Below are 26748 nucleotides of genomic sequence, written 5' to 3'. Positions count from 1 at the left end.
ATCAGGAAAACATCCTTAGAAGAGCTTTAAGTCTCCTTTAAGAAATCTGGAGAACCTTTCCTGAAGACTACTTAAAAAAATGACAAGAGAGCTGCCTAAGAGAGTTCAGGCTGTGTTGAATAATAAAGGTGGTCGCTGCAAATATTCACTCATCTTTAAAATTGCTCAAACTCTGTTTTTGGCTTGTACACTGGATTTCCATATATATTTGTACGAGTTTTAATAATTCATTGCACATATTTTCCATTTTCCTAACAAAACGTAAAAAAATGAGGAGTGGGCTCAGACTTTTGCAAAGTACTCAAACATTCCCTTTCATCTCAGCCACACACCTATAGCTTGTACAGTTGCAACTTGCAACCACATTAAGAACTGCCAAAGTACTTTGAACTGCCTGCTACTATGAGTGTCTACAGGATACTCACACACAAATACACAGACTTGCAGAATGAAAAAAGGCCATTGGGAGCACTTGGCTATAACATATTTTACTGATGCATTGATATGCACTACATTAGACTTCATCAATAGCTGTTGTATTAAAGGTTTGGTAATAGTTTTCTTCTCTAAGAAGTAAAACTGTCAAGCTCATCAGAAAACGGGCATAATCAAATTTGAGTAGAAAAATGTAAAGAAAACAGAAAAAAGCACTTCTTTCGTCTTCCTCTTTGTCATGTGACCTTTGACAGGTTATAGTTTTGGGGCTGGTTGCATGTTTTTTTTTAATGCACGTGAGCAATGCTATGCTAAAGCTCTTTAAAGCATTGGTGGTAAACACGAGGGTGTAAAGGCTTCGCGGGGAAAACAAGTGAAGGAAGGCAACGTTGGTGCACGAGGGGAAAAAAACCCTCACAAAACGGTACAAGCAGAAGAGTTAAAATAAAAATTAATAATACATGATCTCCAGCGGGGAAGTTTCCCTTTAAGAGCAAATATACTTTATGTAATCACTGCTGGGGGGGAGGCATGAAAATGTACATTTAAAACTCACCTACCTTCCCCATTTTCAGACCTCCAGTGCTGAAAGGTATAAAAGCAGAGTGACTCCCCTCCACCTTCTTTCTCTCCCTCCCACTTTTTTCTTGGGAAAGGGAATGTGGTTAATACCACCATAATGAGACTGACTCCTCAGGAAAGACACACACACACACACACACACACACACACACACACACACACACGCACACACACAAAAGTGAGGTTAAAAGTTCTGACAGCTCTGACGGCACCTTCTGGCTCCGATGTCCGAGCTCCTGCACTTATCAGGACAGCCATTCCTTTTCTCTTTTTCTTTATCTCTAAAAATCTGTTTCTCTTCATGTCATTTTTCCACATCTCTTTCCTTCCTCTCTTGCCCTCCATCCACCTTTATCTCTGACCCCTTCCGTTCTCTCTTTCCCTCCCTGTCATTTTGAATTATAGACACTTGTCTTATTTTCCCACAGAAACTCCCTCAGAGAAAAGGAGAGACGATTCATGTCATATGAGCTCTTTGACGTGCGTTGTCATTGAAGTGTAGTACAAGATGACAGGAAAGATTAATAAATCAATACATTAATTCATGTGCCAAAAGAAGAACACTACCGGCACCTCATGCCTGCTGCCTGTAGCTGTCAAACATGACAGGCTTCACACTGAGTGTTCAGATCGTCCCTCTTTAGACAGACTAAAAACAGTTTGTGCTCTAAAACGTCTCAGCTCCAGTGCCAACACTGCATTTCATGGTGATTCTTCTATATTTTGGTGCCTGATAATAAATGAAGTGAAGGTGTTTACACAGTTTATATTAGTGGGTAAAATAGTTTTTGCAGTGCCTGCACTGCCACCATGTGGAAAACCAGAGGCATGACAGCGAGAGACTACACTCCCCAAATCATTGATTGAGCAGTTTTTGATGATAGACATAAAAGATAAATCTTGAAAATAGATATATATAGTAAAGACTTAGAGGCCTTAGGTGTGTGAATAGAAACAAATGTGAAGCAGATGTTTTAGATGTGGGTTCACAAGTGTTAAATAAATATATGTGAGCGGCAGTGAACATGACGTTCGTATCAAACTGTCCTCTGGAGGGTGCTGGCGCATTTTGAATCCCGATCCCGCGGACCGTGAGCGTTCAGAGCACAAACTTGTGCATATGTCTTTCAATACAATGCAGTCTCTCCCCCTGTTCTTCATTCTTATAGCCCGTTTTAATCTCTGTGGCGCTTATCACATGGGTTGAGGAAAGTACTGCTGGCGCTCTTTGTTTCAAGTTACTAAATATATTTGATGCGTGGCTTGCTGTTAATGAGGATCTTTAGGCTGTACTGTCTGTTCTAATGAGCGTTAACACCATGCACATGTTGTTCAGAAAGATCAGAAACAGCAAAGGACAGGCATCTGATCTTGTTACTCTCCTTTATAGATAATGAGAAGTAAAGGTCAGGACTGTAAAATTAAGCCTGCTTTGCTGCCCTTTCCTTTTAAGAAGTGAGCTTAATTCAAGTCAGACTGATTTCTCTGTGAATGCGCTCGCTCTGTGTCCCCTTGTTCAAAGCTACAGTGATTGCCAATCATGCTCACTTTACAAAAACAAAAGCATTTTATCTGTGGACGTGTGCTGCTTTGACCAGTCGCTGGCATGTCTCTTAAAATGTTAGAAAACAAATATTTACTGTGAGAATGTCGTCTTTAACAGAGTGTCTCCTCTCCTATAACATGTCTCTGCAGAACTACAGTTGTCCTTCGGTCATGGTGCTGGCTGTCCCGGTGGCCGTGCGGTTCCTGCAGAGGGGCAACAGGGAGCTGAGCAGGAACATGTCCAGTTACCTCTCTCTGGCCGCTATAGCCAAGGCCGATCTGCTGGCTGAACACACAGAGGCCATAACAATCAGCGTGCTGGGAGGTAGGATACACGTACAAATGCTCGCACACAAGAAAGGAAACTGGTTACCTTAATTTTGTAGAGAAACTACAACGAGTAAGTGTGTGGGTGGTTTGAGACTGTAAGAGCTTTGGAGAAGAACTGAAATTGTAATGGATTTTCTAACAGGGGTGTTACAGGACTTAATGTCTTTTAATGTAGTTGTTGTCTTGGCTTGTAGGAACAGCACGTTTGTACCACGAGGGATCCTAGTAGATCTGAAACAATAGGATCAGCTGTTTTTACTGGAGTGGAAAATGGAATTATTATTGTAATCTGCAGTTGTAGCTAACCAATGTGGTGATACAATGCATGTCACATACGTCATTGTTTCCCTCGTGGAGCTTTGATGTATAAGAATTAGTTTGGAGGAAGGAGAACTGCTACCTTTTTTGTTTGCACAGTGTTTCTTGCCGTAGCCCCTGTGGATGCTACAGAAAGTCTTTGTAAATGCTTCTACTTTCTCTCTTTTTTGATCAAGACATCTAATGCAGGGTGGTTGTTTTTGCCTATTAATCGCTTTCATGTCATTCTTTTTAAATATCTCTCCTGAAGGCCCGATAATACCTACATGCTCTGGAGGCAGAACTAATGTGAGGGAAGGGAGGACTGGGGAGGAGTATAAGGTGACATTGTCCTCAGGCACTGATCTCATTACTGTTTTCTTCAACTTCCCTACTTAACAGCTCAGGTCAGAGAGGGTAACTGAGCTGACCTCCAGTCAGTGGTTACAGAAGGCTACGCCCACTATGTTTTTTGAAGCCATTTTAACCCCTTTTTAACATACATGTTGCTCATTAGTGAGGTCCCTAAAGGTCCAGGGTCCATAGTCAGCCCTGCTTAATGGAGATCTGTTTACCCTGAGGCACACATGCTCTCTCACACACACACATGATCATAGGATAATACAGGGAGGGCCTGAGTATATGTATTTGGATGTGCTGTTATGTTTTTTTATGTGAATCAGTCAGTGCCTCTGGGAACATGTTGAACCTATAACCTCATGTGCAGACACACACACACTAATCACCTCACACTGTACCACAGTGGGATGCCCACCAAAGTGGTGCTCGATGCTCCCACTGTTCTGCCAGCAGCTCAGCACATGAAACAGATTATCTCCTCACTGTCTGGTTTTCCAGGTGAGTTTTTGCCAGATTTGGGCTTTGATTATAGATGCAAGACAATTAGCACCGATAGTCCATAAATGTGTTACTGGTTTCTTAACAAAAAGAGAAAAAAAGGGATGTCTTTTTATTTTCATTTGGATACATGAAATACGAGGGGGAAGAAAAGAGAAGCTGCCAAAAAGACTTAAGGTTGAAGTAACTGCTGCTAAATGATGACTAAATAAACAACTTTTCCCTACAAAATGCTTTCACCACATTCAATCAGCCAAAGCACAAAGGAATGGAATAAAAGCAACAACTTGCAAATACAGACATGCACTGTTACGCAATTGAAAATAGTGAAAAATACAAGGATTCATGCTACAAACAATATGCTCAATGTGCTATTACACTAAACTGTGGTTTACTCACATTTGGATTTTTCTACATATCATCCCAGGATTCTGGCTGTTTGAGTCGTTGGCCCTCGCAGAGTATTACATCACAGTCAGACTTATGAATCTGATAAATTAGGGAAGGTAATAATAATACCTCAGTGTCACTGTAATGCTTTTTCACTTCAACATTTGCACTCTGTAGTCTCCGCACGTATCGAGTTCCTGATTGCCGGCTCCTCCAGAGATGCATGTATGTAACGGCTGTTTTAAAAATATAGCTCTAACATTTCTTTCCACTAGATACACGACACCCTCAAAGTCATCACCTTTTACTACACTACTGGACATGAAAGTGCACACGAATACCTAGCCTTCTTGTGGGCTCAGAAAGAAGCAGAGAAAAGGGAAATAAAAGAGACAGAAAACGCGATAGTTTGAAAGTTCTGTACACTTAAGTAGTCCGGTGGCTGTAATCCAGCTCGACAGGGATCGACCGACTGATATTGAATCTGGAATGAGAAACCAGATGAAAGTGAGCAAGTCCTGCTCGAAGGCTTTTTAAAAAATTTGTAGCAAGTTCACATTTATCTTTCATTCTGCACTTTTTAATGTAACCAAGGCAGTTTCCAAGTTTGAGCACCTTCTAAATGTGCTGTACTGTAACCATTTAAACCTCATGGTGACGTCTTTAACAAGCCAGAAGCCTGCGAACCTTTGTTCTGAAACCTAGATGCCAACACGCGTGTGCAGTTGAGCATTGCTGTGCATGCATGTGCATCTGTTGCCACATGCGATATTTTCTTCTTCTCCTTCGTCTTGTCCTTGGTGGTGCGTGTTGAGTTTCTGTCTTATAGGAGAATAGTGAGTTCCGTGCTTAATAAGCATGTGTGTGTGATTCCTAGTTACAGGAAACCAACAGCAGGATACTGGGTGAAGGTTTTATAGCTACAGCAGTCTCACATGCACTCACCGTTTGGCCCCACAGGGGTTTAGAGCCAAGGGTTCTTTCAATCTCTGAGTAAAACCTTAAGTTAGCGGAGAGGCTTGGAATCTGTCGTCTATCTATCAAAGCTGCGTGTCCGTTTTGGCTCTACCTTGGACTGTAAGGTTAATACATGGCAGGGCGAGAAAAGTGAGTGAAGACTCGGTGAAATGTATGTGAGTGAATGTGGAAGGTGATTCTGTAACAGGTCACAGTTACACGGAGGTTGTAGCTGCGGGAAGAAACTGTGGGTCCAAGCAGGATGTGCAGCAGTAAACTGTAAGCATATGTGAGCTGCAGAAAGTCTGCAGGCAATTTCCCCACAGTCGCAGACGTCACTGAGTCAATTTTAATCAGCAAGAGATTAAATACAGTATAATTTGCAAAAGTGTGGTTGTGACATCGAGTGCTGTGCAAAAGTTTTGGGCCGCTCCTTATTTCTTTATGTTTTGCTTCCAAGGAGGCAGATTGTCTTGTAATTTTTTAAGTGATCTTGAGCGATACTTCTCCGGGCTTTGTGAAGCCTTTTAAAATTTTAATTGTCTGTTTTTTCCTTGTACTTCACACTTTTCAGAGGAATGTTTTTCAAGCCCCTTCACACTGACCTAAAAAGCATAAAAAGACACCTAACTCAAGGGATGAACCAGTGTGTGTACCTTACACTATAAAATGCCTTGATGCAACTTTTGTTGTGATTTTGCACCAGATAAGTTAAAAAAAAACAGCTTTGAGTTTCATTCAAACAACATAGCAAAGAACCAAGTTTAAACAGTGTCCTCAATAACTTTGTTACAAAAACATTTAATTTGTTCCCATTTCTTTAGCTGAATATGTGAACCATGCCAACAGTGACCAGATATAAAGAGATTCCCAAACAGCTGTTAACTTTGGCACATCTCAGCACGTTGTGCAGTGTGTACATAAAAAGTTTGAGGAAACTGAAGAAGTGGAACACTAAAGGGGAAGTGGCAGATCTAAGAAAAACTATCTATAGCAGGTGAACAGTATCTGAAATCCATGTACTTACAGAAATAGAAATAAATCCAGCAAAGTCCTGACACAGACCCTCAGAGGTGGATCTGCCCTTCAGCTGATTGTCTACTGTTCGCTGAAGCCTCATCAGACATCATCTCAGTGGAAGGACGGCTGTCAAGAAGTAGTTCTTACGGAAGGGAAACAGGAAGGAAATGCTGAAATATGCCACATTACTCAAGAACTGGACTGAAAATCACTCAACAGTTCTGTTCCAGATTTAAAATTTCTGATTCAAGTCATTGTCAGTATGTAAAGAGGAGTTCAGGAGATAAATACAACAGTTAGTGTCTACAGCCATCTGTAAAACACGGTGGAGGGTTTGTCGTGGTACGGAGTGGTGTTGGAAATCTTGTCAAAATTGAATATTTTAAATTTTGAAAAAAATACATAAACACTCCTAATTTGGACAGTGGATACTTTTTTATTCATACCTCACTTATTTAATCTAGTCCTGTTATGAAAAATATATTTATGTACAAAATACATTCAGTTTTACATTTTCACAATAATAAAAACAATTTACAGTATAATACAAGACAAGTTAGTTCATAAAAGACGGTGTAAACATTATCCTCACTTTCTTTTATCAAACCTCACATGGCAAATTCAACAGTTTTACTCTTCTTACTTTATGCAGGATCAAAAGGAAACTTTACCTTCTAAGTAAATGACAACTATGCACTGACAAAGAAACCGAAAGCATAACAGGAGTTATGTAACTCGTATGAATGTAAACACTGAGTACAAATTTAGAAATATATTGTTTGGAAATTCTTTCAAAGCTTTCAAAGAAAAGTTTATGGCAATAAAAAAAATAGTAAGCTAGTTAAAAAAGCACATTTGTAGTTAACAGTCAGTCATGCTTAAAATGATAACAAGTACAGCAGTTTTCAGTCACAGGTAACAGTATGATGCCTGTGCTTTTGGTTGTAATGGGGTTGGATTACATGGCTAATTGTACCCACAAAACTGAAAAGGTATAAAAGCAAATGTCTTTTCTGTTACATTAATAGTTAAAATGCTAAAAAAAAAAAAAAAGGAGAACATTTTCCTCTGTTTGGGTTTCTATTTTTTTTTTTTTTTTTGCATGTTTTGATGAACTGCACTCGCCATCTCAACAGAAAGATGAAAAATGCTTTGGTACTCTAAAAAACACATGTTGTGCAATACAAGATAATCACTTGTAATAGTCAGAGACCCCTCTTTTACTTGTGCTGCGTGGCTGTCTGGTGATTACTCTGTTTACTGGCTCAGAACCCGTTTACTTTCACAATAGACTCTTTGTCTTTCTTGCACTCTAATTGAGTCTTTGGTAAAAACTGCTTGCAGCACATTCTCGACGAAACTACACGTTTTCTAAGACGACTGTGCATCAGTGTGTTTTTTGTTTGTGTGTGTGTATTACTGTCTCAGTTCGAAAGGCTTGGTGAAAAAAGTAAACTTAAGTCTCTCACAGCATTGATTTTGTCTTATTTGAACATGCCCAAAGTTCAAAACTGCAGTATTAGCAGTTACAGTAATAAAAAGTGAGATGAGGAGGAAAATTGTGGTCTCTGCTACAATGAAACAATGAAAACGTTTAATTATAGGAAGAAAGATGATAAAAGCAGCTGTAAGTCTTTTCACTTTGAGCATTTAACTCTTACAATGTTGTGGAAATGATGATCATAGTGAAGAGTATGCACTATTAGATGAACTGAGCGCCTCCATGCGGCACCATCTCCGTTACACCCCACGCCACTATGTTCCCGCTCTGCTCACAGCCATGGCCTTCCCGCAAAGACAGCTGGGAAATCTTGTCCTCTGACAGCACTTTGTCCCACATGTTCACCCCCGTCATCTTCCCCGCAAATGCCAGCTTAGAGTCGAATCCCGCCTCAAACCCTGCCACGCTGCTCCCGCTGCTTAAGGACGGAAGACAGCAGCCGTTCCTTTCCTGACCCAGCTGGAGGGAGCCGCCGTCGGGTAAGACGTGTCCTTCGGCCACTCCGGGAGTGGACGCTACCTTTACGCCATCCGCCCATAGGGAGGCCAGGCCCTGCTCTGAGGACCAAGCCCCACACAAGTGGGTCCACCGCCCTGGGTTCACCACTCCCCGTGCCTCCACCAGGTGAGCTTCTCCTCCGATGGTGAAGAGGGCAGCGTCCCGCTTGAGCAGCAGCTGGATCTCATATGGATTGCGGCGGTTTCCATAGGTGAACAGCACGGTTTTGTTGGCGATGCTGGTTGGTTTGAACCACATGCAGACAGTGAAGGAGGACAGGGAGACGGGGACATCTGGTATGATAGAGGTGTAGATTCGACTGGAACGCATTGGGAAGAGGAGGGCCATCTCACAACCTAGCCAACAGGAAGATAAGATGATCAGGGCTGAAGTTATGCCATATATAGTACTCAAGCACTCATCCAGCAATAATAAATCCTCCTGTTTGCACAGAAATAGTATAATTTTAAATTTTGTAAGAAAGGATGCCTGTAATTTGTGGTAAAATCTACAAATTACAATAAATTCTAGATATTTTACCCCCGACTGCAGTGGTAATAGTCGTTCAGTTTAGAGAATTTAATATGATCATTACAAAGTTTTCTTTTTCATTTAACTGTGACGGCCCAAAATTGGACGTCAATTTGTTGTTACTCATGAAAAAAAGATTTTGTTGGGCATAACCTATGATGACAATGAAAAGACAATGGTAGCTCAGCAAGCGGCGTTACATTTTTATTGTTTGTCCGTCTTTTGGCAGGATTACACGCAGAATTTGAAGCCAAATTTGACTGAACTTGGCAGAGAAGCGAGGAAACCGCTACAATTTGGTGCCGATCTGGATCGGTTTAAATTCCCAGAGGCCGTTGCGATGGTGCCAATTACCCAACAAAAGCAGGTTGAAAGTGTTTGCAGGAGAACATGTTTGAAGGAGCAGAAACGGAGCAAAAGAGGGGAAAGAACATGAAATGAAGCACAACAAACAGATGACCCTCAGGGCTCTGTCCATGTGTGATTTGGTATGATGGGGAAAAAAGGAGAATAATGGCCTGAAATTTACCCTCGCAGAGTTCCACTTTACATCATAAGACTTGATCTCCTACACAGACTAACGGAGTCCTAAAGAGATAAATATAAAATAAAAATAAATTGAAATCTAAAGCTAGATTAATTAAGTCAGATTACTATCTTGAGGTTACTGGGCCCCTGTGGTTTTACTGGGGCTGCCTCTACTGTTGTTGCACCACGGTATATGAAGTGTTCATGAAGTGAAGGCTGAAATAGGTGGCAGCGTGAGCGTGATTGAATGTGACACAGTCAGAGTTCAGTTACTGGTCAGGTGATGAGATCATGAATCACTGGCAGTTTTTTCCTGTCCCGCCACCTCACGCACAGACACACACCTCTCTGGGTCATCTGGTTCGTGGATTTTTTATGCTTTGTGTCGTCGCCTTTTCCCCTTATTCCTCTCTGTTTTTACTCATTCAAACACACACTGTCTCAAAGTCACTCTCTCACTGTTTGACACTGTAATGTCAAACCAACTTTTGTTGGTTAGTTTTTTGGCATGTGAAATAGAGAAAACCTGTGTGTGGCATATGTGTATACCACCTTTGACTGAAGCCTTTTAGGCAATTTGGTCTGCGTTACATAATGGAGTGTAACTGCACATTGTCAGCATTGTCAGCTCTGAATTATTGGAGCTGGTGTGAGGTGGGGGTGTAGCAGGGTGGCTAGATCCAGTCTAGCATCCGAGTGTTTTTTAGAAATAGCCATTTATAGTTATTTAGCTTATATGAAATCATAAAATTAACCGTTTATGATTTTCTGATTTTCATCGCTTTGAAACTAAATCATCACTGTTTATGTGCAATAATGATTTAACTGGCTTACAGACTTAGTGTCTCTGTATCGCCTGTCCAACTTGTAGAAAATTAAGATTGGGTTTTCTAATTTGGTCCTGATAAATCCAGATAAGTCTCTGAGTTGGGGAATAAGTAACTAAATACACACTGTTTAAAAATACTCCCAACAATCAGCTGTGAGCAACAAAGAAAACATCCTGGTAAAGTTTTGTTTAACAATCTGGTAAGTCCCATTAATAACTCCTAATATACAAGTCAGTGTTTGCTCTGCCTGCTGCTTAAGCATATAAACTCTTAGTTGTGTTTATGGATCATTTCCTGTTGTTTGCATAATGTTCCCGGTATATCCTGTGTGCATAAAACAATCCTGTTTAAGCTCGCAGTTATTCCATAAAGGAAGAGCTCACAGGTGTTTGATCAGGATGAGCTTGATACTCTGCAGCCCTGATTGTGTGCGAGAGAAAATGTGTTCTGAACTGTGCACATTTTGCACATTACACAGCGTAACATCTCTCATTTTCCATTCTTTGTCATGCATTTTTAAGTATTGAGTTTTAACTCAAGATTTTTCTCTCTCTCTCCAGCCCTCTTTCTTTCACTCGCTTTTTTTCTCCCTCCAGTTAGCAGACACGCTCCCTACTTAAAACCGGAGATCTCGTTTCAGGTTCCTGCCACTCAGAATATAATAGTGAAAAAATCCATTCTGTGTTTGTGTGCGCTCATGATGGTTTCCATCTGGTCCTACTTTCCCAGGGTTCTTTTGGTGTGGTTTTTGCGGCAACTGGCTAATGATTACACCTCCCTCTGTTCACTGTTTAGGCCAGATTTATAATTTTGTGTATAAGTGCACGCATAAGATGAAGAGTATAATTTAGCCCTTTTGTGGCTTTCATTTGATTCATTCTAGGAAATAAAGTTGTTGTACTGATATCAGTGATGCTCTGCTGCAAGTTTCCTGAGTTAAATTTGCTGAGCCTAATCTTATATTTATTAGTCAGTGCTAATTTCAGGGAACCCAGTTAACTCTGCTAACAATTTACAATAAGGGTTCATTACCCATGAGGAGTTTTGTCCAAAGCTTTTCTTTGTTATCATCTTTTCATGTTTTTACTTGAGTCTAATCCTACTTGTAAATTTCTACAAATACTTGTAAGTATCTCCCGGTGCAAACAGCTTTAGCTGAATCTCTTATTTCCAGAATGAATTAATACAGAAAAAAATTAAGCAGGGTGTTGTTTCAGAGCTATGAACACAAATAGAAATAACAGGAAATCACAGTTTAAGACAGATAGGGATGGTTGATAGTAAGGTCAGTGTTATACCTGCAGGCAAGAATCTTTGCCTCGAAGATCTCAGGGCTTCCTCCATCTCCACCTTCACTTCTTGCAGTGCAGCCAGCACCATTTCTAAAGTGGCCTCTGTTGTTGTGACTTCTTGCTCATGGTGCCCCTGCTCTCCACCCCTCAGAGGATGAAATCCTGCCTTGGTATTCATCCCTCCTGGGCTGCTAAAGCAGCTGGTCTCCAGCTTGGAAAGTCCGGATGCTTGTGTTTGTGCTGCAGAGAGGAGCTCTTGTAGCATTGTCTCCAGCTGGTTGGAATTCCCTGCAGCAGCCGCAGGAGAATCCCGATGTCTGAGTTTGAGGAGCTCCAGAGTCTCTCTGAGACGGCTGTTCAGCTGCATTTCCATCCTTCTTCCTGCATTCTCCACCGCCGCCCCACAGGACCCACCATACTGAGCTACAAACCTGACAATATAGAACCAAGAATCAATATGAGTGATTTGAACCCTTTCAGCTGAAGAGGTTTAAACATGTGCAGACAAGGAATTTGCTATAGTTGCTGAGAAATCTGCTAAATTAATATGAACCAGATCAGTTCAGGGTTTTGTTCTGAAGCAGAGCTACATTAATGAGGCGATGGGCATTTCATCACTTTGCTTTTTTAAGCAAAGTGATGAAATGATTAAATCTGATTACACTTTTCTACAGGCCGTTTACCATTTTATTTTTAGTCCTGTCTAGGTTGCTGAGACCTTGAATTGTCTTTGGCTTAATCACAAACACTCATTTCTCTGCTGCTCATCTTCAACCATAATGACCTGATGCTGATTGCATGACTTCTCAGTCTTACAACCGACCTTAACATTTCACTGCGCAGTGACCCCATCTCCACCTTGATGATATCATCGGCATACTGAAGCAGCATGTTCTCCCTCATTTGACTGTTCTCCAACATGGAGAACATCTTGTCCCATTTGGTCAGTTCTGAAGAACGGCAGGGGGCTGAAGTTGGTGTGGCTGCAAAGAGGGAAGGTAAAAAGTTTAAACATCCAACAGACGATGAACTCATTCAGGTTTCTACAGCTTCTAGAGCTAGCCACACCCCTGTCTCCTGCACCTCCCCAGAGATCCAGATGGACTTTTCCTGCAAAAAGAATCTAAGAGTTACTCCTCAGGAACTCTACTGAAATCATATCAAGATTTATTAACTTTGTCATTGAACAGGTCCAGAGAAATTGCACGTCTTATTCTTAAATTGTGCATTTATACTTAATGTATATGTAAGGCCACTAAGACAGGAAAAAACATAAGAATACAGAATTCAGTTACTCCATTATCAGTTATGTATCAATATAGGAAAAGTGCTGAATATATGAAAAAAGATCACTAACGTATCAGACTTTTATTTAGAAAAAGTGTCTGTTTAGCTGAAAAAGATTGAGCTTTTACTTTCTGCAGTTATTTGCCAGATGGAGTTGCGGCTGTAGCTTGAAAGTGTGCATGCAGGATATGTTTAAATTCATTTCCAATTTTCTTCCAGCTTTAACAGAAACTTTAAGGTCAACTTCAATCTTAAGAAGGAAATGGATTTAATTCTGCTTGAATAGCTGACTGCCACAAAAGCATTAGTGGGCATAGTTGGAGGAAGATGGTAAAAGCGCAGAAGAGGATGTTAAGTTGTTGGGAGAAAGAGGGTGAGAATGAAATCTGACAAATAGCTCACAAAGCAGGAGCTTTTCCTGTGAGCTTATTGGGTTTTCTGCTGTGAATGAGGAGACAGATGGGCGGTGTGGGGGGTTGAAAAGGAAGGTCAAGACCTGCTGACAACATTGGGAGAGATAGCATGAGTATTCCGAAACATATGGAAAAGGGGGATAAAACAAAGCCAGGAGTAAGAATATGTAGGTCACTGTATCAGACACGCTGTTCTGGTTAACTGTTGAGCCTTTTTGACCTCTGTTTATACCTGCAGACATATTCCAGAGGGGTACTATTACAGACCTACACAGTTTGTTTTGGCTTCCTGTTCTCAGTGCTCAAAGTCAATTAGACATAAGGGTCATGCACTTTGGACCCTGGGGCTTCTCAATCTAAGGGAGCTGAGCTTGGTTTTTGAGTGATTTTAGTAGAAGAGAGTGTAAGTGGGTGAAAATAATAACTTTTAGATGCATAGACCCTAGTTTTTAAAGATGTCAGTGGTTACTTCGATGATCTACTCTAAATGTATATTTAAAATTGTTTAAAGGTACGATGTGCAAAATCTCACCACTAGATGCCAGTAGATTGCAGATTGCATTTAGCTGAATTCAGTTTTCTTACCCCTCCCGATTCAAGTGCAAAATCCTAGCTACGGTAGCCAGTGTAGGACGAACAACTCTAGCTGCTGTTCATCCATAGAGTGAAGGCTGTGAGTTTGCTGTTTACCTCAGCTGTCAATATGCTAGGTGTCCATGTCTATTTACTCTGGAGGAGGCTGTTAAAGTTTGTGAAAGGATTTCAATATGCGTCAGTAAGTAATTAAAGCTCACTTCTGTTTGATAACAGCGAGGTGTGTTGTTAAGGATATCCTGAACTTTTCTGTTGGTAAGCACTGCTGTTTTTGCCAGTGCTAGCCACTGTTAGCTGCTATTAGTCTCTGATAGCTGCTGTTAGCTGGCGTTAGTGAAAGCTTCTTTGAAGTGATTCAAACATTGTGGGACACTGGATACTTGGCGAATAAACTCTCATATGATGTGAGAATGTAATCAAGATGATTATCAATGGAAAATATGATTTATTTCTTTTCAGGACACTCAAGCTTCAAATTAGCTAGCATAATATTAGCTTAAAACTAGCCTCTTTTTTGTTTAGAAGGCTCATTGTCAGCTCTGTGGGTCACATGTCTAATCTGCTGACAATAAGTAACTTGACAATATTGAAAATAAATAAGAATTTTTATGTATGTTTTCATTTGTTAAAGCTCTAACTTGAGCTTGTGTGAACTTGAGTAAATTGAGTAAATTTTTAAAATGAAATAATCTCCAAATTACTGCACATTTAAGCAGTATTCAACAGGAAATAAGCACTGAATAGCTTCTATATTGAGTGGCAGTACTCAGCAGTATGCTCCTTTTACAACTAGTCAGCGTCTGTGTGTTTGAGCAAAGCATAACTCAACAAATTGGTCCACTCGTCTGCTACATGTTATTTTTCTAGCCTGTCATTCATTTTGAAATTTACCGTGTCATGACCCCTGTCATGTGGCCTCATTAATTCAAATTCCTCTCAGAGATTCGGAGATTTGAGCAGGTCAGAAGCAGTGATCTGTGTCTCCTTCGAGCTTTTTGACCTCTCACAGACCTGCACACAAACTCACGTGATTTTCTCCTTCTTGCACCCTCTCTGGGGGGCCGAAACAACCCCCCACCTCTGCTGCTGTAAACTGTGTTTGTTTGTTTTACTATTCTCAGTCATTTGTTTTGCCCAGTATAATATTTACCTCTTTAATCATATCCCAGACTATTTTCTGCCTGTTAACCGCTAGTGCCGCAATTACACCTCCTGCCAGGTTTTAAACAGCTAACAAATGCAAAATTCGAGCTGCGGAGGGCCAGTTGGACACTTAAAAAACACAAACACTCACTCTCACTTTCTGCCTTTCATTCATCGCTCTTTTCATCCCACACATACAGGTCTAAACGAGCGTGCGCACACACACGCTTTAATGCCATCCAAGACAGCTGAAAGAGGAATTTCCTAATGATATACCAAAGTGTTTCTGCTGTTGGTGACCGCTGATTGTGGCTGTAAACTCCTACAGAAACTCTGTCTCTGCCAGCTGCCTGTACACTATACAAACCACATACATGTTAATCTCTAATCTCTGCTCTTCTTTTCTTTTCCTTCTTTATTTATTTAAAGACACCAACTTGTGGAGGATTTTCAGTTTTTTCTCAAGCTGTGAAAGATTTTCTTTTTTACCCTCTTCTTCATCAGACCTTCTTTCACCCTCCTCCTCGATTATCATATCGATCTGATTCTACAGTTTCTTCCCATTTTTTTTGTTGCTGATGCACAATACATCAAAAGACAAAAGTGTTGTGGAAACTAGTGTCCCAGTCTTACTTTCCACACAATCCATACATGAATCTAAAAAAAGAAACTCAATTTCATGCTTTTGACAATTAATACGGTCGATACATCCGAGAGCCTTGATTTGATAAAGGTGCAGGCCCAGCACTCACACATGCACACACATTTCCACACTTACGTGCTGGCGTCTCTTCTTCTGCGATTTCATTGTAGTAGGAGGGACCGTAGTTGAGCTCGATAGCATCCTCGTAGTCCGAAGGCAGACACAAACACATCGACAGCAGGCTCGCTGCCCGAAGGAGCCTCAGAAACATGCTGCTGCTGCTTCCTCCTGAATGTGTGTGAGAGAGAAAATGTCTGTTTGCCTGTGAAAGTCAATAAATGTGTGTGCTGTTTTTCTATCTGCTTTTTCCTCTAAGTGTGTGTGTGTGTTGTATGGGGCAATTAGAGTCAGATAAGCTGCGTGTGTCTGCTTTCTCTGCCTGTCCTGCTGCTTTCTGTCTGTCTCACGTTCTTCATGAGCTGCATGGTCCTTTGCTCTTTTTTAAGCCCCACAGTCCCATACTGTATGTTGCCCCTCCTCCCTCCCTGACTCTCCACCTCTTCTCTCATTCTGTCTTGTAAATGCTGAGCAATCCTTTGGCAGGAAGCCCACTGCTATGGAGATAGAGAGAAAGGTGCTGCTTGGTCTCACATGTACTCATTTCTATTTCTCTGAGAATGAGAACTTAGGGACATAAACTCTGACCTGCTGACCTTAACCCGTACTTAATCGTGGACGAGTCTCACAGTTGATCAGGCAGGTTTTAAACGAGTGAAACTTTTCAGTTTCATCAATGTGAGCGTTTCATTTGATGAGTGTCTAATCGCCATTAAAAAAAAGCCAATTCAGTCTACTCCTTCATACTAACCTAAGTCTAAACCCAAGCTTTTAACTGTTTTGAATCTAATTGCTATTGTAAGTTTAAATTTAAAGCCCTGTGGCCCTTAATCAGGGTCATAATGCCGAAATAAACAATCAAACACATGGGGAAAATCCACCGAGCGAGTGAAGAAACGTCTGAAAGTTTCTCTAAATCTCCGTACTTGTGAAAAGATTTGGCTTTCGTAAGTATAAAAGGGAGCCTGAAAGCACTGCAGTGAGACGATGAGTAATGCGTCGTTGGAGGTTGTGTGTGTGTCATAATCAGATATAACGGGAGCTTCTGTGACTAAGGGAGAGGGAAGGAGAGGGGTTGAGGAGGAAGCAGGGAACACAGAGCTTTCTGATATTTGCCCCATGCAGGGATGCTGTGAGTGGGTGTGAGTGGGTGAAGTTTAAATGGAACCCAGACAGGAGAAGTTTCTAAATGGGTTTATTGTTCTCCAGCTTCTCTCCATTTATTTATTTATTTGTGAGCCTCGCTGCTTCTGTGCGCCTGTACTTGTGTTTATATACTGTCTGTGCATCCGTGTGATAGAAGATACTCATGCTGGTGTGTGCATGCATGTGTGTGTGTGTGTTTGTGCTTGCTTGTGTATTTTTAAGAGGATGGAAACAATGACTTCCTCACGGGATTTTAGGATAATCTCACTCTCATCCTGGTCCCCTCCCTCCGACTTTCTGTCTGCCCGTTCCTCTCTTCCATTGTGTTAGTTTGCTTTCCCTAAATTGCCCGCTGAAACGCACACTTGGCCACTTGTTATCAGGGTGGAACAGCCTCTTCGTGCACTGAAACGCAGAGAGAGGTGCGTGGGAAAGGATTAGTGAAAGCTGGCTCTCTTCATTAGTTCTGTATTTCCACTCGATGGCTGAAACTGTTGAGTCCATTATCGTGTTTTTTAAGCTTCCTCTAGAACACTTTGGATGTCGTCTTTCCCATATACTTGTCCATGATTTGCTAATTCATGCCACAGAAGGTGATCATGCAGTCCGAATGACTATTCGCTGGTGATCGTTCAGTTTTAAGTTCCACTCTTCTTTTTCATTTATGCTGAAGTGTGCTCAGCTTGAGTACAGTGTGATATCACTGTTTGTTGTACCTGTGAAACACTGTTTCCCAACATTGTGTTCAATTGCTTTTTTAAAAATGGTGAAATGATTGTTTCTATAAAGACGGTGTGAACACGCTTGAAGGGTGTATTTGCTATAATTTTAGGTGAAAACTTGGAGTATAGAACATGAGAGGACAGCGTGGGTCTCTTCTAACTCAAAACATGGAAAAGAGCAGAGAAAAGCTGGTTACAGTGTGGATTCTTATTGAAATCTGCAACTTACTCCAGCACTTCCAGGGTGGACACTGAGGCATTCCCAAGCCAGCTGAGAGATATGAATCACCCCAGCATGTCTTGGGTCTGCCCCGGGGTATGCCTGAAACGCCTCACCTAGGAGGCGCCCAGAAGTCCTCTACTCTGAGCCCTTTGCTAATGATTCAGCTTCTTATTCCTCTCTCTACAGGAGAGCCCTCCACCCTACAGAGGAAACTCATTTCAGCTGCTGGTATCCTTGATCTCATTCTTTCGGTCACTAACCACAGCTCGTGTGGAGAGGAACGTAGGAAGCATGGCCTGAGGCTCGGAGGTGCTGATTCTCCTTCCCGCTGCTTCACACTCAGTTACCAAGTCATCCAGTGCTAGCTAGAGGTCATTTCATGATGAAGCTTAGAACCACATCATCCACAAAAAGACAGAGAGGTTATCCCAAGAGTGACCGAACAGGAAGTCTTGCATCCTCATAGGACACTCGGTGATGTGGTCACATAGCACATCCAGACTGGTCAGGCAAACGCTCTCAAGAGGATAAAGAGCTGGTCCTCTCTTCCACCAGGACAAAGACCGCAAAAGTGATCAGCATCACGTCTCCTGAGGACGCCCTTTTAACATGCCTGCTGTAGTTTGACACTAAATGACTTCAACTTCAACAAATGCATGATTAAACTAAGTAAAATTTAGAACAAATTAATGTTTCAGAATGCTTCTATACTCAGAAAAGAAGCCTTCATATAGGCTCTATTGTGTTTCGGGGGTGTTTGTATTGTAAATGTTTCCATGTTTTGCCTCACAGCTGCAACGTCAAGTGGGAATTCAGCCAGCTGGAAACACATCTTACAGGCTTGTCTAACAGTCGAGCAAAGAAATGACTTCACGGTGTGCTCGTGCACGAGTTGTATCCTTGCAGTGACAAATGGCTTACTTATAGTTTATGTATGACTTAGTTACACAGCTTTTACACCAAGGGAATATTTAATATCAGCCACACAGATGTGTTCAACGTGTTTCCCGCTGCACTTCATTAAGCGCTGACTCGGCAGAAAGAAGTGCTGAGAAACATTGCAGTTTGGGTCTTAACAGCCTGAAAGCTTCACTCGAGACCACAGAAAGAGTTCAAAGTGAGAATCGGTCTATCAGCTGTGCTAGTATCTATCAGCATTTATGATTTAGATATAAAAACAATTGTATCCACTGAACATTTTTATTCATTGTGCACACGTAAAGAAAATCCTTCGCAGTCTTTTCTTTACTTTCAGGTAACCGAATCCCTTCCAGACATCTGTGCAGTCGTGTCATATGAGCTTGAATATTTTAAACTGTGTTTTTTTCCTTCCCTGCTGGGGGGTAATGGGGGTGGGTGGTATTGGCTCATCCAACAAAAACATACACATTCTCAAATGTATGGGCTTTCTGGGAGAAGTTCATCTGATTTCTCTTGCATTTTGATTTGACAGATTCTCACCCCCCCGTCACCCACCTCAGAGTGTTCGATTAGCATGAAATATGACAGGCTGGACATGCGTACATGGAATGTGCTTTGGAAGCTGTAGAAAACACGTTAAAGTCGTAAAGCTCTCCAAAAACATCCCTCTGGATATCGTTTACGTTGGTCTCTGCAGTTTTCTCCCTGCAGTAACCTCCCTGTTGTAAAGGTTCTGGGGGTTTTCTTCTTTTCTTTTTTTTTTTCTTTGTCAGATTGTGTGCATTGTTTAATGTGTGGAGAATGTACTCATCCACAATACTTAAGATAAATCGGCAGGTCAGCTGACACTGAAAACCTCCTTCTAGCTTTTTAAATGTAACACAGAACTTCTGGCGCATCTTCAGCTCATTTAAACCCACATTTTCATGTGAATGCTTCTTGATCTTCTTGAGGTTTTGGTCTTGAAGTGTCAGGGTATTGTTTTTTTAGTCAAATTGTTTTCTTCAGCATAATTCACATCTGAGTTTGCGTGTTTTTGTAAACTTATAACATTTTCTTGATGATTTTGCTCATTTTCACATAGAGAAAAATCCAAAAGAACCAAAAAACATCTCTGCAAAAACACGAGAGAATGTTTACTTTCCTCACCGGCTAGATGTATCCGGGGCCAGAAAGTAAACAGTGGAGGAATGTTTCTACTAAATCCATAGTTGTGAGAAAACCCATTCTCTTATAAGCCTCTGCTACAACTACCCAAGCTGTTTCAGTTTGCATGGTCTGACGTGTCCCCGAAAATAAAACAGTTTGCTGCAAGGGCCATTTAGCTCAGGCTTTGAGTCAGACTGAGGTCAGGTCGCGTCACAGCCACAAACGAACTGCTCCTGAATTTGCTTAAGACCAGACTGAGACCGTTTCCTCTAAAGGGTTTCTGTGCTGTTGTTTTGCTCTATATCCAAGTTTCTTTACACCTCTCCAGACCACCGCTTAATTTTCAGTTTTAATGTAGATATTTTTCTGTATATGAACTTGTGCACCTGACATCCCTCTCTCTTGAAGCAGTGAGCATGACACATTATTTAACCTTATTGATGCCAATTTAGAAACTTTGTAACTAAATTTAGCACTTTTTCATACCCCTGTTAAATGCTTTTTCCTCTAAAAATGCACCTAGCGGTTTACTGTGGTGTCACAGACAGTAAGCAACTGCTCTTATGAACGTGAGTTTGATGGAGCCCTGTCCATCCATTTTGACTTTCCAACCAATGTCTTAGGTACCCAGTACTAATGGCTGTCTTAATTCTTGATGGCACAGATTCACCAAGGTGCTGGAAATATTCCTTTTTGGACCTTATTGATATGACAGCATCACACAGTTGCTGCAGATTCATTGGCTGCACATCCATGATGAGAATCCCCGTTCCCCTATCCCAAACGTGCTCTATTGAATTTTCTGTTGCCCTGATCACTGTGGAGACCATTTGAGTACAGTGACCTCATTGTCATGTTCAAGAAACCAGTCTGAGATGTTCTGAGCTTTGTGACATGGTGTGTTATCCTACTGGAATCAGCCATCAGAAGATGTGGTCAGAAAAGGATAGACATGGTAAGCAACAATACAACAAGACCCTTTGGTGGTGTTTAAGCGCTGCAAAGGGTTGTCGTGATGTTTACGCCAGCTTTACCATCTTAGTGTCAAAGCAGAAACTGACACTCATCAAACCAGGCAACGTTTTTCAAGTCTGTCACATGTAGCTGTAATGCTCAGTGTTGTGTCCTCTCTGACTGCAGAGAAACCAGAGACATCCAGACTACAACTGAAGCTCTGGAGCTTTAAAAAAAAGACAGGTATTTGGGGTGCCCTTGTTTTAGTAGTACTTAAATACTGTCTGTATTATATTTTAGTAACCCAAGAAAGAATATGCATAAAAACAATGGCTGATTTATTATTGTTTTTTAATCAAAGTTGAATGTCTCTGTAGATTTGGACACAAAAATTTTTTGAGGGACGGGTTTTGTAATTCTGATGTGACATTTAGAAAACATGACACTTCACAGTGAAAATGTCAGAGAAAACTGTTACCTTTGTTTGCTAAAGACAAAAAACAAAGGTCAGTGCATGAGTGCTTGTCACAGTGTCACGTCAGCTGTTGTTTGGAATGAAGGTATGAAGGTCAGATATTGTATGCAAACATGCCAGCACACACACACACACACACACACACACACACACACACACACACACACACACACACACACACACACACACACACAAATCAAAGTTAAAGTGGAAGTTGACCTGCTAAGCATACTAGAAAATCTATTAAGATTTTTTTTAAGAGAGATGAAGAGTTATCAATGTCTTAGTCAAAAAAGCTAAAACATGTGGCTTCGAATCAAATCTACTTGAGGACATAACACACTTTATATAACTTGTCTCATTCACACAATCACCTTTTTCTACACCTAAGTGCTTTCTAGCTAACATTCATACTCCGATGTGGAGTGTGACTTGGGGTTCAGCTTCTTACCCAAGGATTGTTTGGCATGGAGACTGGAGCAGCCAGCGATTAAACCACCAACCTTCCAGTTATTGAATGACCTGCTCTACCTCCTGAGCTACAGCCACCCTATAGAAGCAAACAGCCAACATATACAAGAAACCCCTGCAACATGCTGAAGCAGGGCTTCAGAGACTATGCTACAAATTGTAATTGTGCAAAATTACCTACCAAAAGTTCTTTCTATTAAAGTTAGAAACACTAGCTTCTGATGCTAAGCGTGTACTCGCATTCACCGGAGAAAAATACTTATTTATTGGAAACAATTACTGACAAAGCTCATTTTTCTTCTGATGTCGTTCAAACAGATCCGAACTTGTCCAAATATTTCATAAAAATCCAACAATTTACAGTAACACTCATTTTATTTTTCAAATGACTTTTTATAAATGCAAGTGTGTCTGACAGTATAAGGGGCTCAAATACGTAAGCTGTGTAAATTCCCTGTGTTTCTGGGCAGACTCTTGTCTCCTCCGGCCTTTTAACATTCCTGTAAAAGACCCGTAAAAGCTGCAACCTCGGCTTTATGGTTATTACCAGCTCTCTCTCTCTTTCTGTGCACTAACTGTGTCAGTCTCTTTTTATGGTGATTTGTGTTTAAAGTACAGGGCCTGTGCCTGATAGTCTACATTAGTGGACATTAGTGGACATTGTAGGCAACATTTAAAGCAAGAGAAGTGAGCATAAATGGAGCCAATGACCGTCTTATAAATATTATCTTCCATTTGCACAGAACAGTCAGACCTCTCTGTTGGTCTGTTCCAACATCAAACCTGCTGAACATTTTTGAGTGGACAGCCTGTGGTTACAGTGATTTATAGGTTAATACTGGTTTTAGTGTAATGTGCAATTTTCCTGTGGCTCTGCCTCGTCTGTTCTAAGCCCCTCCCATCATTCAAAAACACCTCTGCCAGGTAAGAGGAATCAGCTTATGCCACTGCTCCTTTACATCTTACCTCCAACAGCAAATCTCACCTGATTTGATCTGACACCGCCTGTGATTGGCCAAAGCCTCCTGATGGGGCCCAGAGGAGGTGCAGGAGTCTTGATTTGCTTACCTGAGCTTTAATGAACTTAAGTTGCTAGTAGATTAATTTTGTCGTGTTTGGGGAGTGCCACTGTTTGTTCGGTGTGTGTGCTAAGGCTAGCTAAGCTCAGGAGTGTTAAAGTACTTCTTAAAGCCCTCCTCCAGTAGTTATTCCTCCAATCTGACCATTTCATCTGCTCTGCAAATACTATAAATCCTAGTCCTTTAAAGCAGTTTATACAATTTATATCATTTGCAACAGTTAAACATAACGTGACAGGGCTTTTGGCTTTATGTAATACTCAAGAACCGTAGTACAGAACCCTGAGATGTCCCATAATGTTTACCATTTGTAAACAAGAGTCTTTGTTCACTGATGTGAATCATTTAAAGATGTTTTATATGTTAGTCAAAGGCTGTTGGGTAATACTGTGGGTTTTCTTGGGCTCTTTGCTGATCAGCAAATGCCTTTTTGCCAGTCATGCGTCAGTACTGGCTGTCTCAGCATCACTGCATGAGTACTGACAACGAATGAAAATTTCATTCCCGAACAGAGATGTTGTCTCATGACTGGTAATCTGATGTGTGTCTTCTGAAGATAGCATTAGAGCTATGCCAAAGGCAACTTAAAAAAGAAAGGTTTTAAACAATATGCTTTTTCTTCTTTTTTTGATCAATCTCAACATCTTTGCTTCTCCAAACACAGAAATAAGCACATAAAACAGGCTCGGATGCAATATGTCAGACCTAAATCTCTGCAGAGAGGATGACAAAATGCAAAAGTGACCTTTTTCACCTCCTGTAATAAATGTGCCAATGCGACACTGACCAGCCCGAGCTAACAGCCTCCTCTAACTCTGTAATGACCCTGTTTGGGTCATCCTGCTGCAAACAACAAGGAGCGAGAAACGGACAAAAGAAACATTGTCACAGTGTTATTTTCCTAAGTAAACAAAAGAATGCCTTTTGCTTCTCTCTCACCTTCTTTCTCTTCCTGAAAAGTTTTCTTAACATTTTGATTACTAGGAAAAGCAAAGGAGCAGCTGACCCCTTAATGCTTAGCTGCTCGTTCGTTGTCAAGATATATGTGTGTAATTTGATGGTGTTTAGCTGGTCTGAACATTTTGGGTACTGGTACCCAACCACAGAAGATCCTTCCATCCATTTTCTTCCACCTATCCTTTTCAGGTTTGTGGGATTAGTGAAGATAAAACACAAATTCAGCACGCTTTAAATGCATGGAAATGTTAAAAAAGAGGTCAGGTGCTCAGTGCAGTTTTTTTAAAGTGACCTTTTTTTTCACACAATGACCACTTTGTGTGGAATCTGTTTGTAAAAGGCTTTGAAGTTGTCTCTGGGGCTCAATAAAACATCTGTGTTTCTCTTTCCCCGCCAGGTAACCACATGCTGTTGAGAGTTCTGCCCTCAGTCTACCCCAAACAACCAGACACCATTCACCACCACCTAGGCAACCTCACCGCCATGATGCCACAGCTGGAATCCACCGAGCAGCAACACCTGATCAGGCTTATTCAAATGGTTGCCGAGCAACATCCACTTGTGAGTTTTTGTGCTGACGAATTAACAATTTACTGTGTTTGAAACCAACTATTCAAACTATCCACTTTCATTTGGATTATTTGGATTATTTTTTCTGTTAAGTTATGGCTGCTCATACCACTATTACTTCACCGGCAATTTATATTAAAATTTCAGTCATTGTGTCACCGCTTTGCAGCCAACACGGTGAAAATTACAATAATAATACATATAAAATGTTGTGACAGACTTCTAAAATGTTTCTATTTTCTTGTTTTTACGACAGGTGGCATTATAAATTTGTTCAGCGCTCTACATCATTTAAATGCCTCCCACCACATAGTTCAGACCGTGTAGAAACCCCAGTTGTGTGCTTGGTGAGGCTTATTTAAGTGCCTGTGTCATTTTTATAATGTGTTTTGGGTTTCTTGAAGCTTTGCCGGTCACTACCTTCAGTGACCTTGATCTGACTGTTTCAGGAATCCATAGTCAAGTGACACCTAAACATAGTATATACATGTTATATCTAGTATTAATAAAAACTAAAACGAGGTAAATGCATTACAGTCAGAACTGATGGCCCATGTGAAAGTAATCCAGTATCTAGAAACAAAAACACTCGTGAAGAAGTTGCGAAATCCAGCATGTCTGTGATTATGTCGTTTCTATCTGTGACTGAAATGTATGCAAATGAATGCATGTGGAAAATGCATTGGAGAAAAAAAAAGAGAAAGCACTGGGAGAATTGGGACTTTGCATGTGGTGTGCAGGAATTCCCTTAATCCTGGATATTTTGGACCAGAGCTGCTGATGTTCAACGTGAAGGAGGGGGTGGGCGGGGAAGTACCACATACCAAGCAGAGCACATGGTGGTAAAACGCAGCCTCAGTTGAGAAACAAAAGCAGCCATCTGGAGTTATTCTAATGTGAACCCCCCACATAGGCACACAGGAAAATATTGTAGCTGTGTTCGTCACAGCAGTTACCAAATGTTTGGCATCTTGAGATTCACTTTTCGTAAGTGATGCGGCATTAAAATGGCACTCATGTGGAACTTTTGAACTGCATAACCTATTTTTCATTTGTCAGACAGAATTGTTAACAGGACATATATGGCTTGATAATCTTTCACAACAACTAAAAGAGCTGGCAATGGTGGATATTGTTAGACCATTCCAGTCTAGTGCAGTCTACTATGACCCTTACAGATTATGAGCAGGAGCTTTTTATTCACTCAGTTTTTCCAGACATCCCTACAGCCAAGCTTTTGTTTATTATTAGTCACGAGTATCTTCATCTCACTCCGAGGTCACTCCTCTCACCTACGGCCTTCACTGGAAAGATCAGGGCTCCTTTTGGTAGTTGTTATTTGTCATGAATAATGCTCTGTTTTTATTTTATTTTATTTCCCCCTCTCTAATTCTCTGCTTCTTTCTTTTTTTTCCTCATCCATGCAGATGTTGAGCCCTCAGGTTCCAACGTTGGTCGGTTACCTAGGGAACCAGTCTCTCACCGAGGCTCTTTTAGGAGCACTTGTCGATGTGTCTCAAGCAAGTCCTTCCTCGCTGGTCAGCTTTCTGCCACCGCTCAGGATCTTGGGACAGCAGTGCCCTGCTTTCCTGGCTCATGTGGCCAAAATCCACGGTGCTGTGGGCATTATCAGCGAGGTAAAAAAAACAAAAAAAACACACACACTCAAAAAAGAGCCTTATCTCATTTCAAATTTTGGTGATCTCACCTTCAAGTTCAACTTCTGGTACACCTCTGGGCCGCTCCAGTTGCAGCTATTTTTAGATTGCTTCCCGGAGATGATCTTTTGACCACTGGAGGTCAAAGTAGATGATTTGTGCATGATCTGCAGCTCTCTGGAAGCTCAGGAGTATGCTCTCTTTTTTTCATAAGCAGCAGCACACTGAAAATGTGGCAGCTTTTTGGCCACTCTAGCATAACACACTAAACCTGCCCTCCACACCAGAGTTACCATTTTTTGACTATCTTCTACAAAATGAAACTCAAGTTGAAGAGGCTTAACTGTAAAGGCTTTTACACACCGGATATGATTAGACCATCACTTTGCATCATTGTGTGAATGGAATAAGTGGATACATTTTAAACACTTTAACTGCATGACATAAATTCATATTTACTGTTCGTTCAAGCATATTACCTCAATTAACCCAACTGAGGATATAAAGAGGAGCAAGTCTGAAGGAAATAATAGAAACAAGTAGAGGTCATTGAAACACACACTTACTGTAAACAGGCAGGAGTGATTATTTTAATGAGTAGGAAATAACGGGCACTCATATGACTTGTTCTC

General features: G+C 41.1%; 2 protein-coding genes across 5 annotated transcripts in view; one reads left to right on the top strand and one right to left on the bottom strand.

Annotated features, from left to right (window-relative positions):
• The window catches only part of veph1 (ventricular zone expressed PH domain-containing 1), an 82976-nt gene that overhangs the window by 13868 nt on the left and 42360 nt on the right, over positions 1–26748 (top strand). For all 4 annotated transcript variants that reach the window (XM_040008570.1, XM_040008571.1, XM_040008569.1 and 1 more), the window contains 3 exons: positions 2713–2887; positions 24286–24449; positions 25886–26095. In XM_040008570.1, coding sequence (XP_039864504.1) covers positions 2713–2887; positions 24286–24449; positions 25886–26095 — 549 coding nt within the window. The remainder of the gene's footprint in view (positions 1–2712; positions 2888–24285; positions 24450–25885; positions 26096–26748) is intronic.
• On the bottom strand, positions 7357–16172 carry ptx3a (pentraxin 3, long a). Its single transcript, XM_040008574.1, has 4 exons — positions 15810–16172; positions 12418–12577; positions 11601–12025; positions 7357–8769 (listed from the first exon to the last, which is right to left on the bottom strand). The coding sequence occupies exons 1-4, from the start codon at positions 15943–15945 to the stop codon at positions 8117–8119; spliced, it is 1374 nt and encodes a 457-aa protein (XP_039864508.1). The 5' UTR covers positions 15946–16172; the 3' UTR covers positions 7357–8116.

This window comes from Simochromis diagramma, unplaced genomic scaffold (assembly GCF_900408965.1).
Source record: "Simochromis diagramma unplaced genomic scaffold, fSimDia1.1 OVJJ01000344.1, whole genome shotgun sequence".
Taxonomy (NCBI): domain Eukaryota; kingdom Metazoa; phylum Chordata; class Actinopteri; order Cichliformes; family Cichlidae; genus Simochromis; species Simochromis diagramma.
Note: the sequence above shows the minus strand (reverse complement) of the source record. Positions and strands in the feature narration are given on the sequence as shown.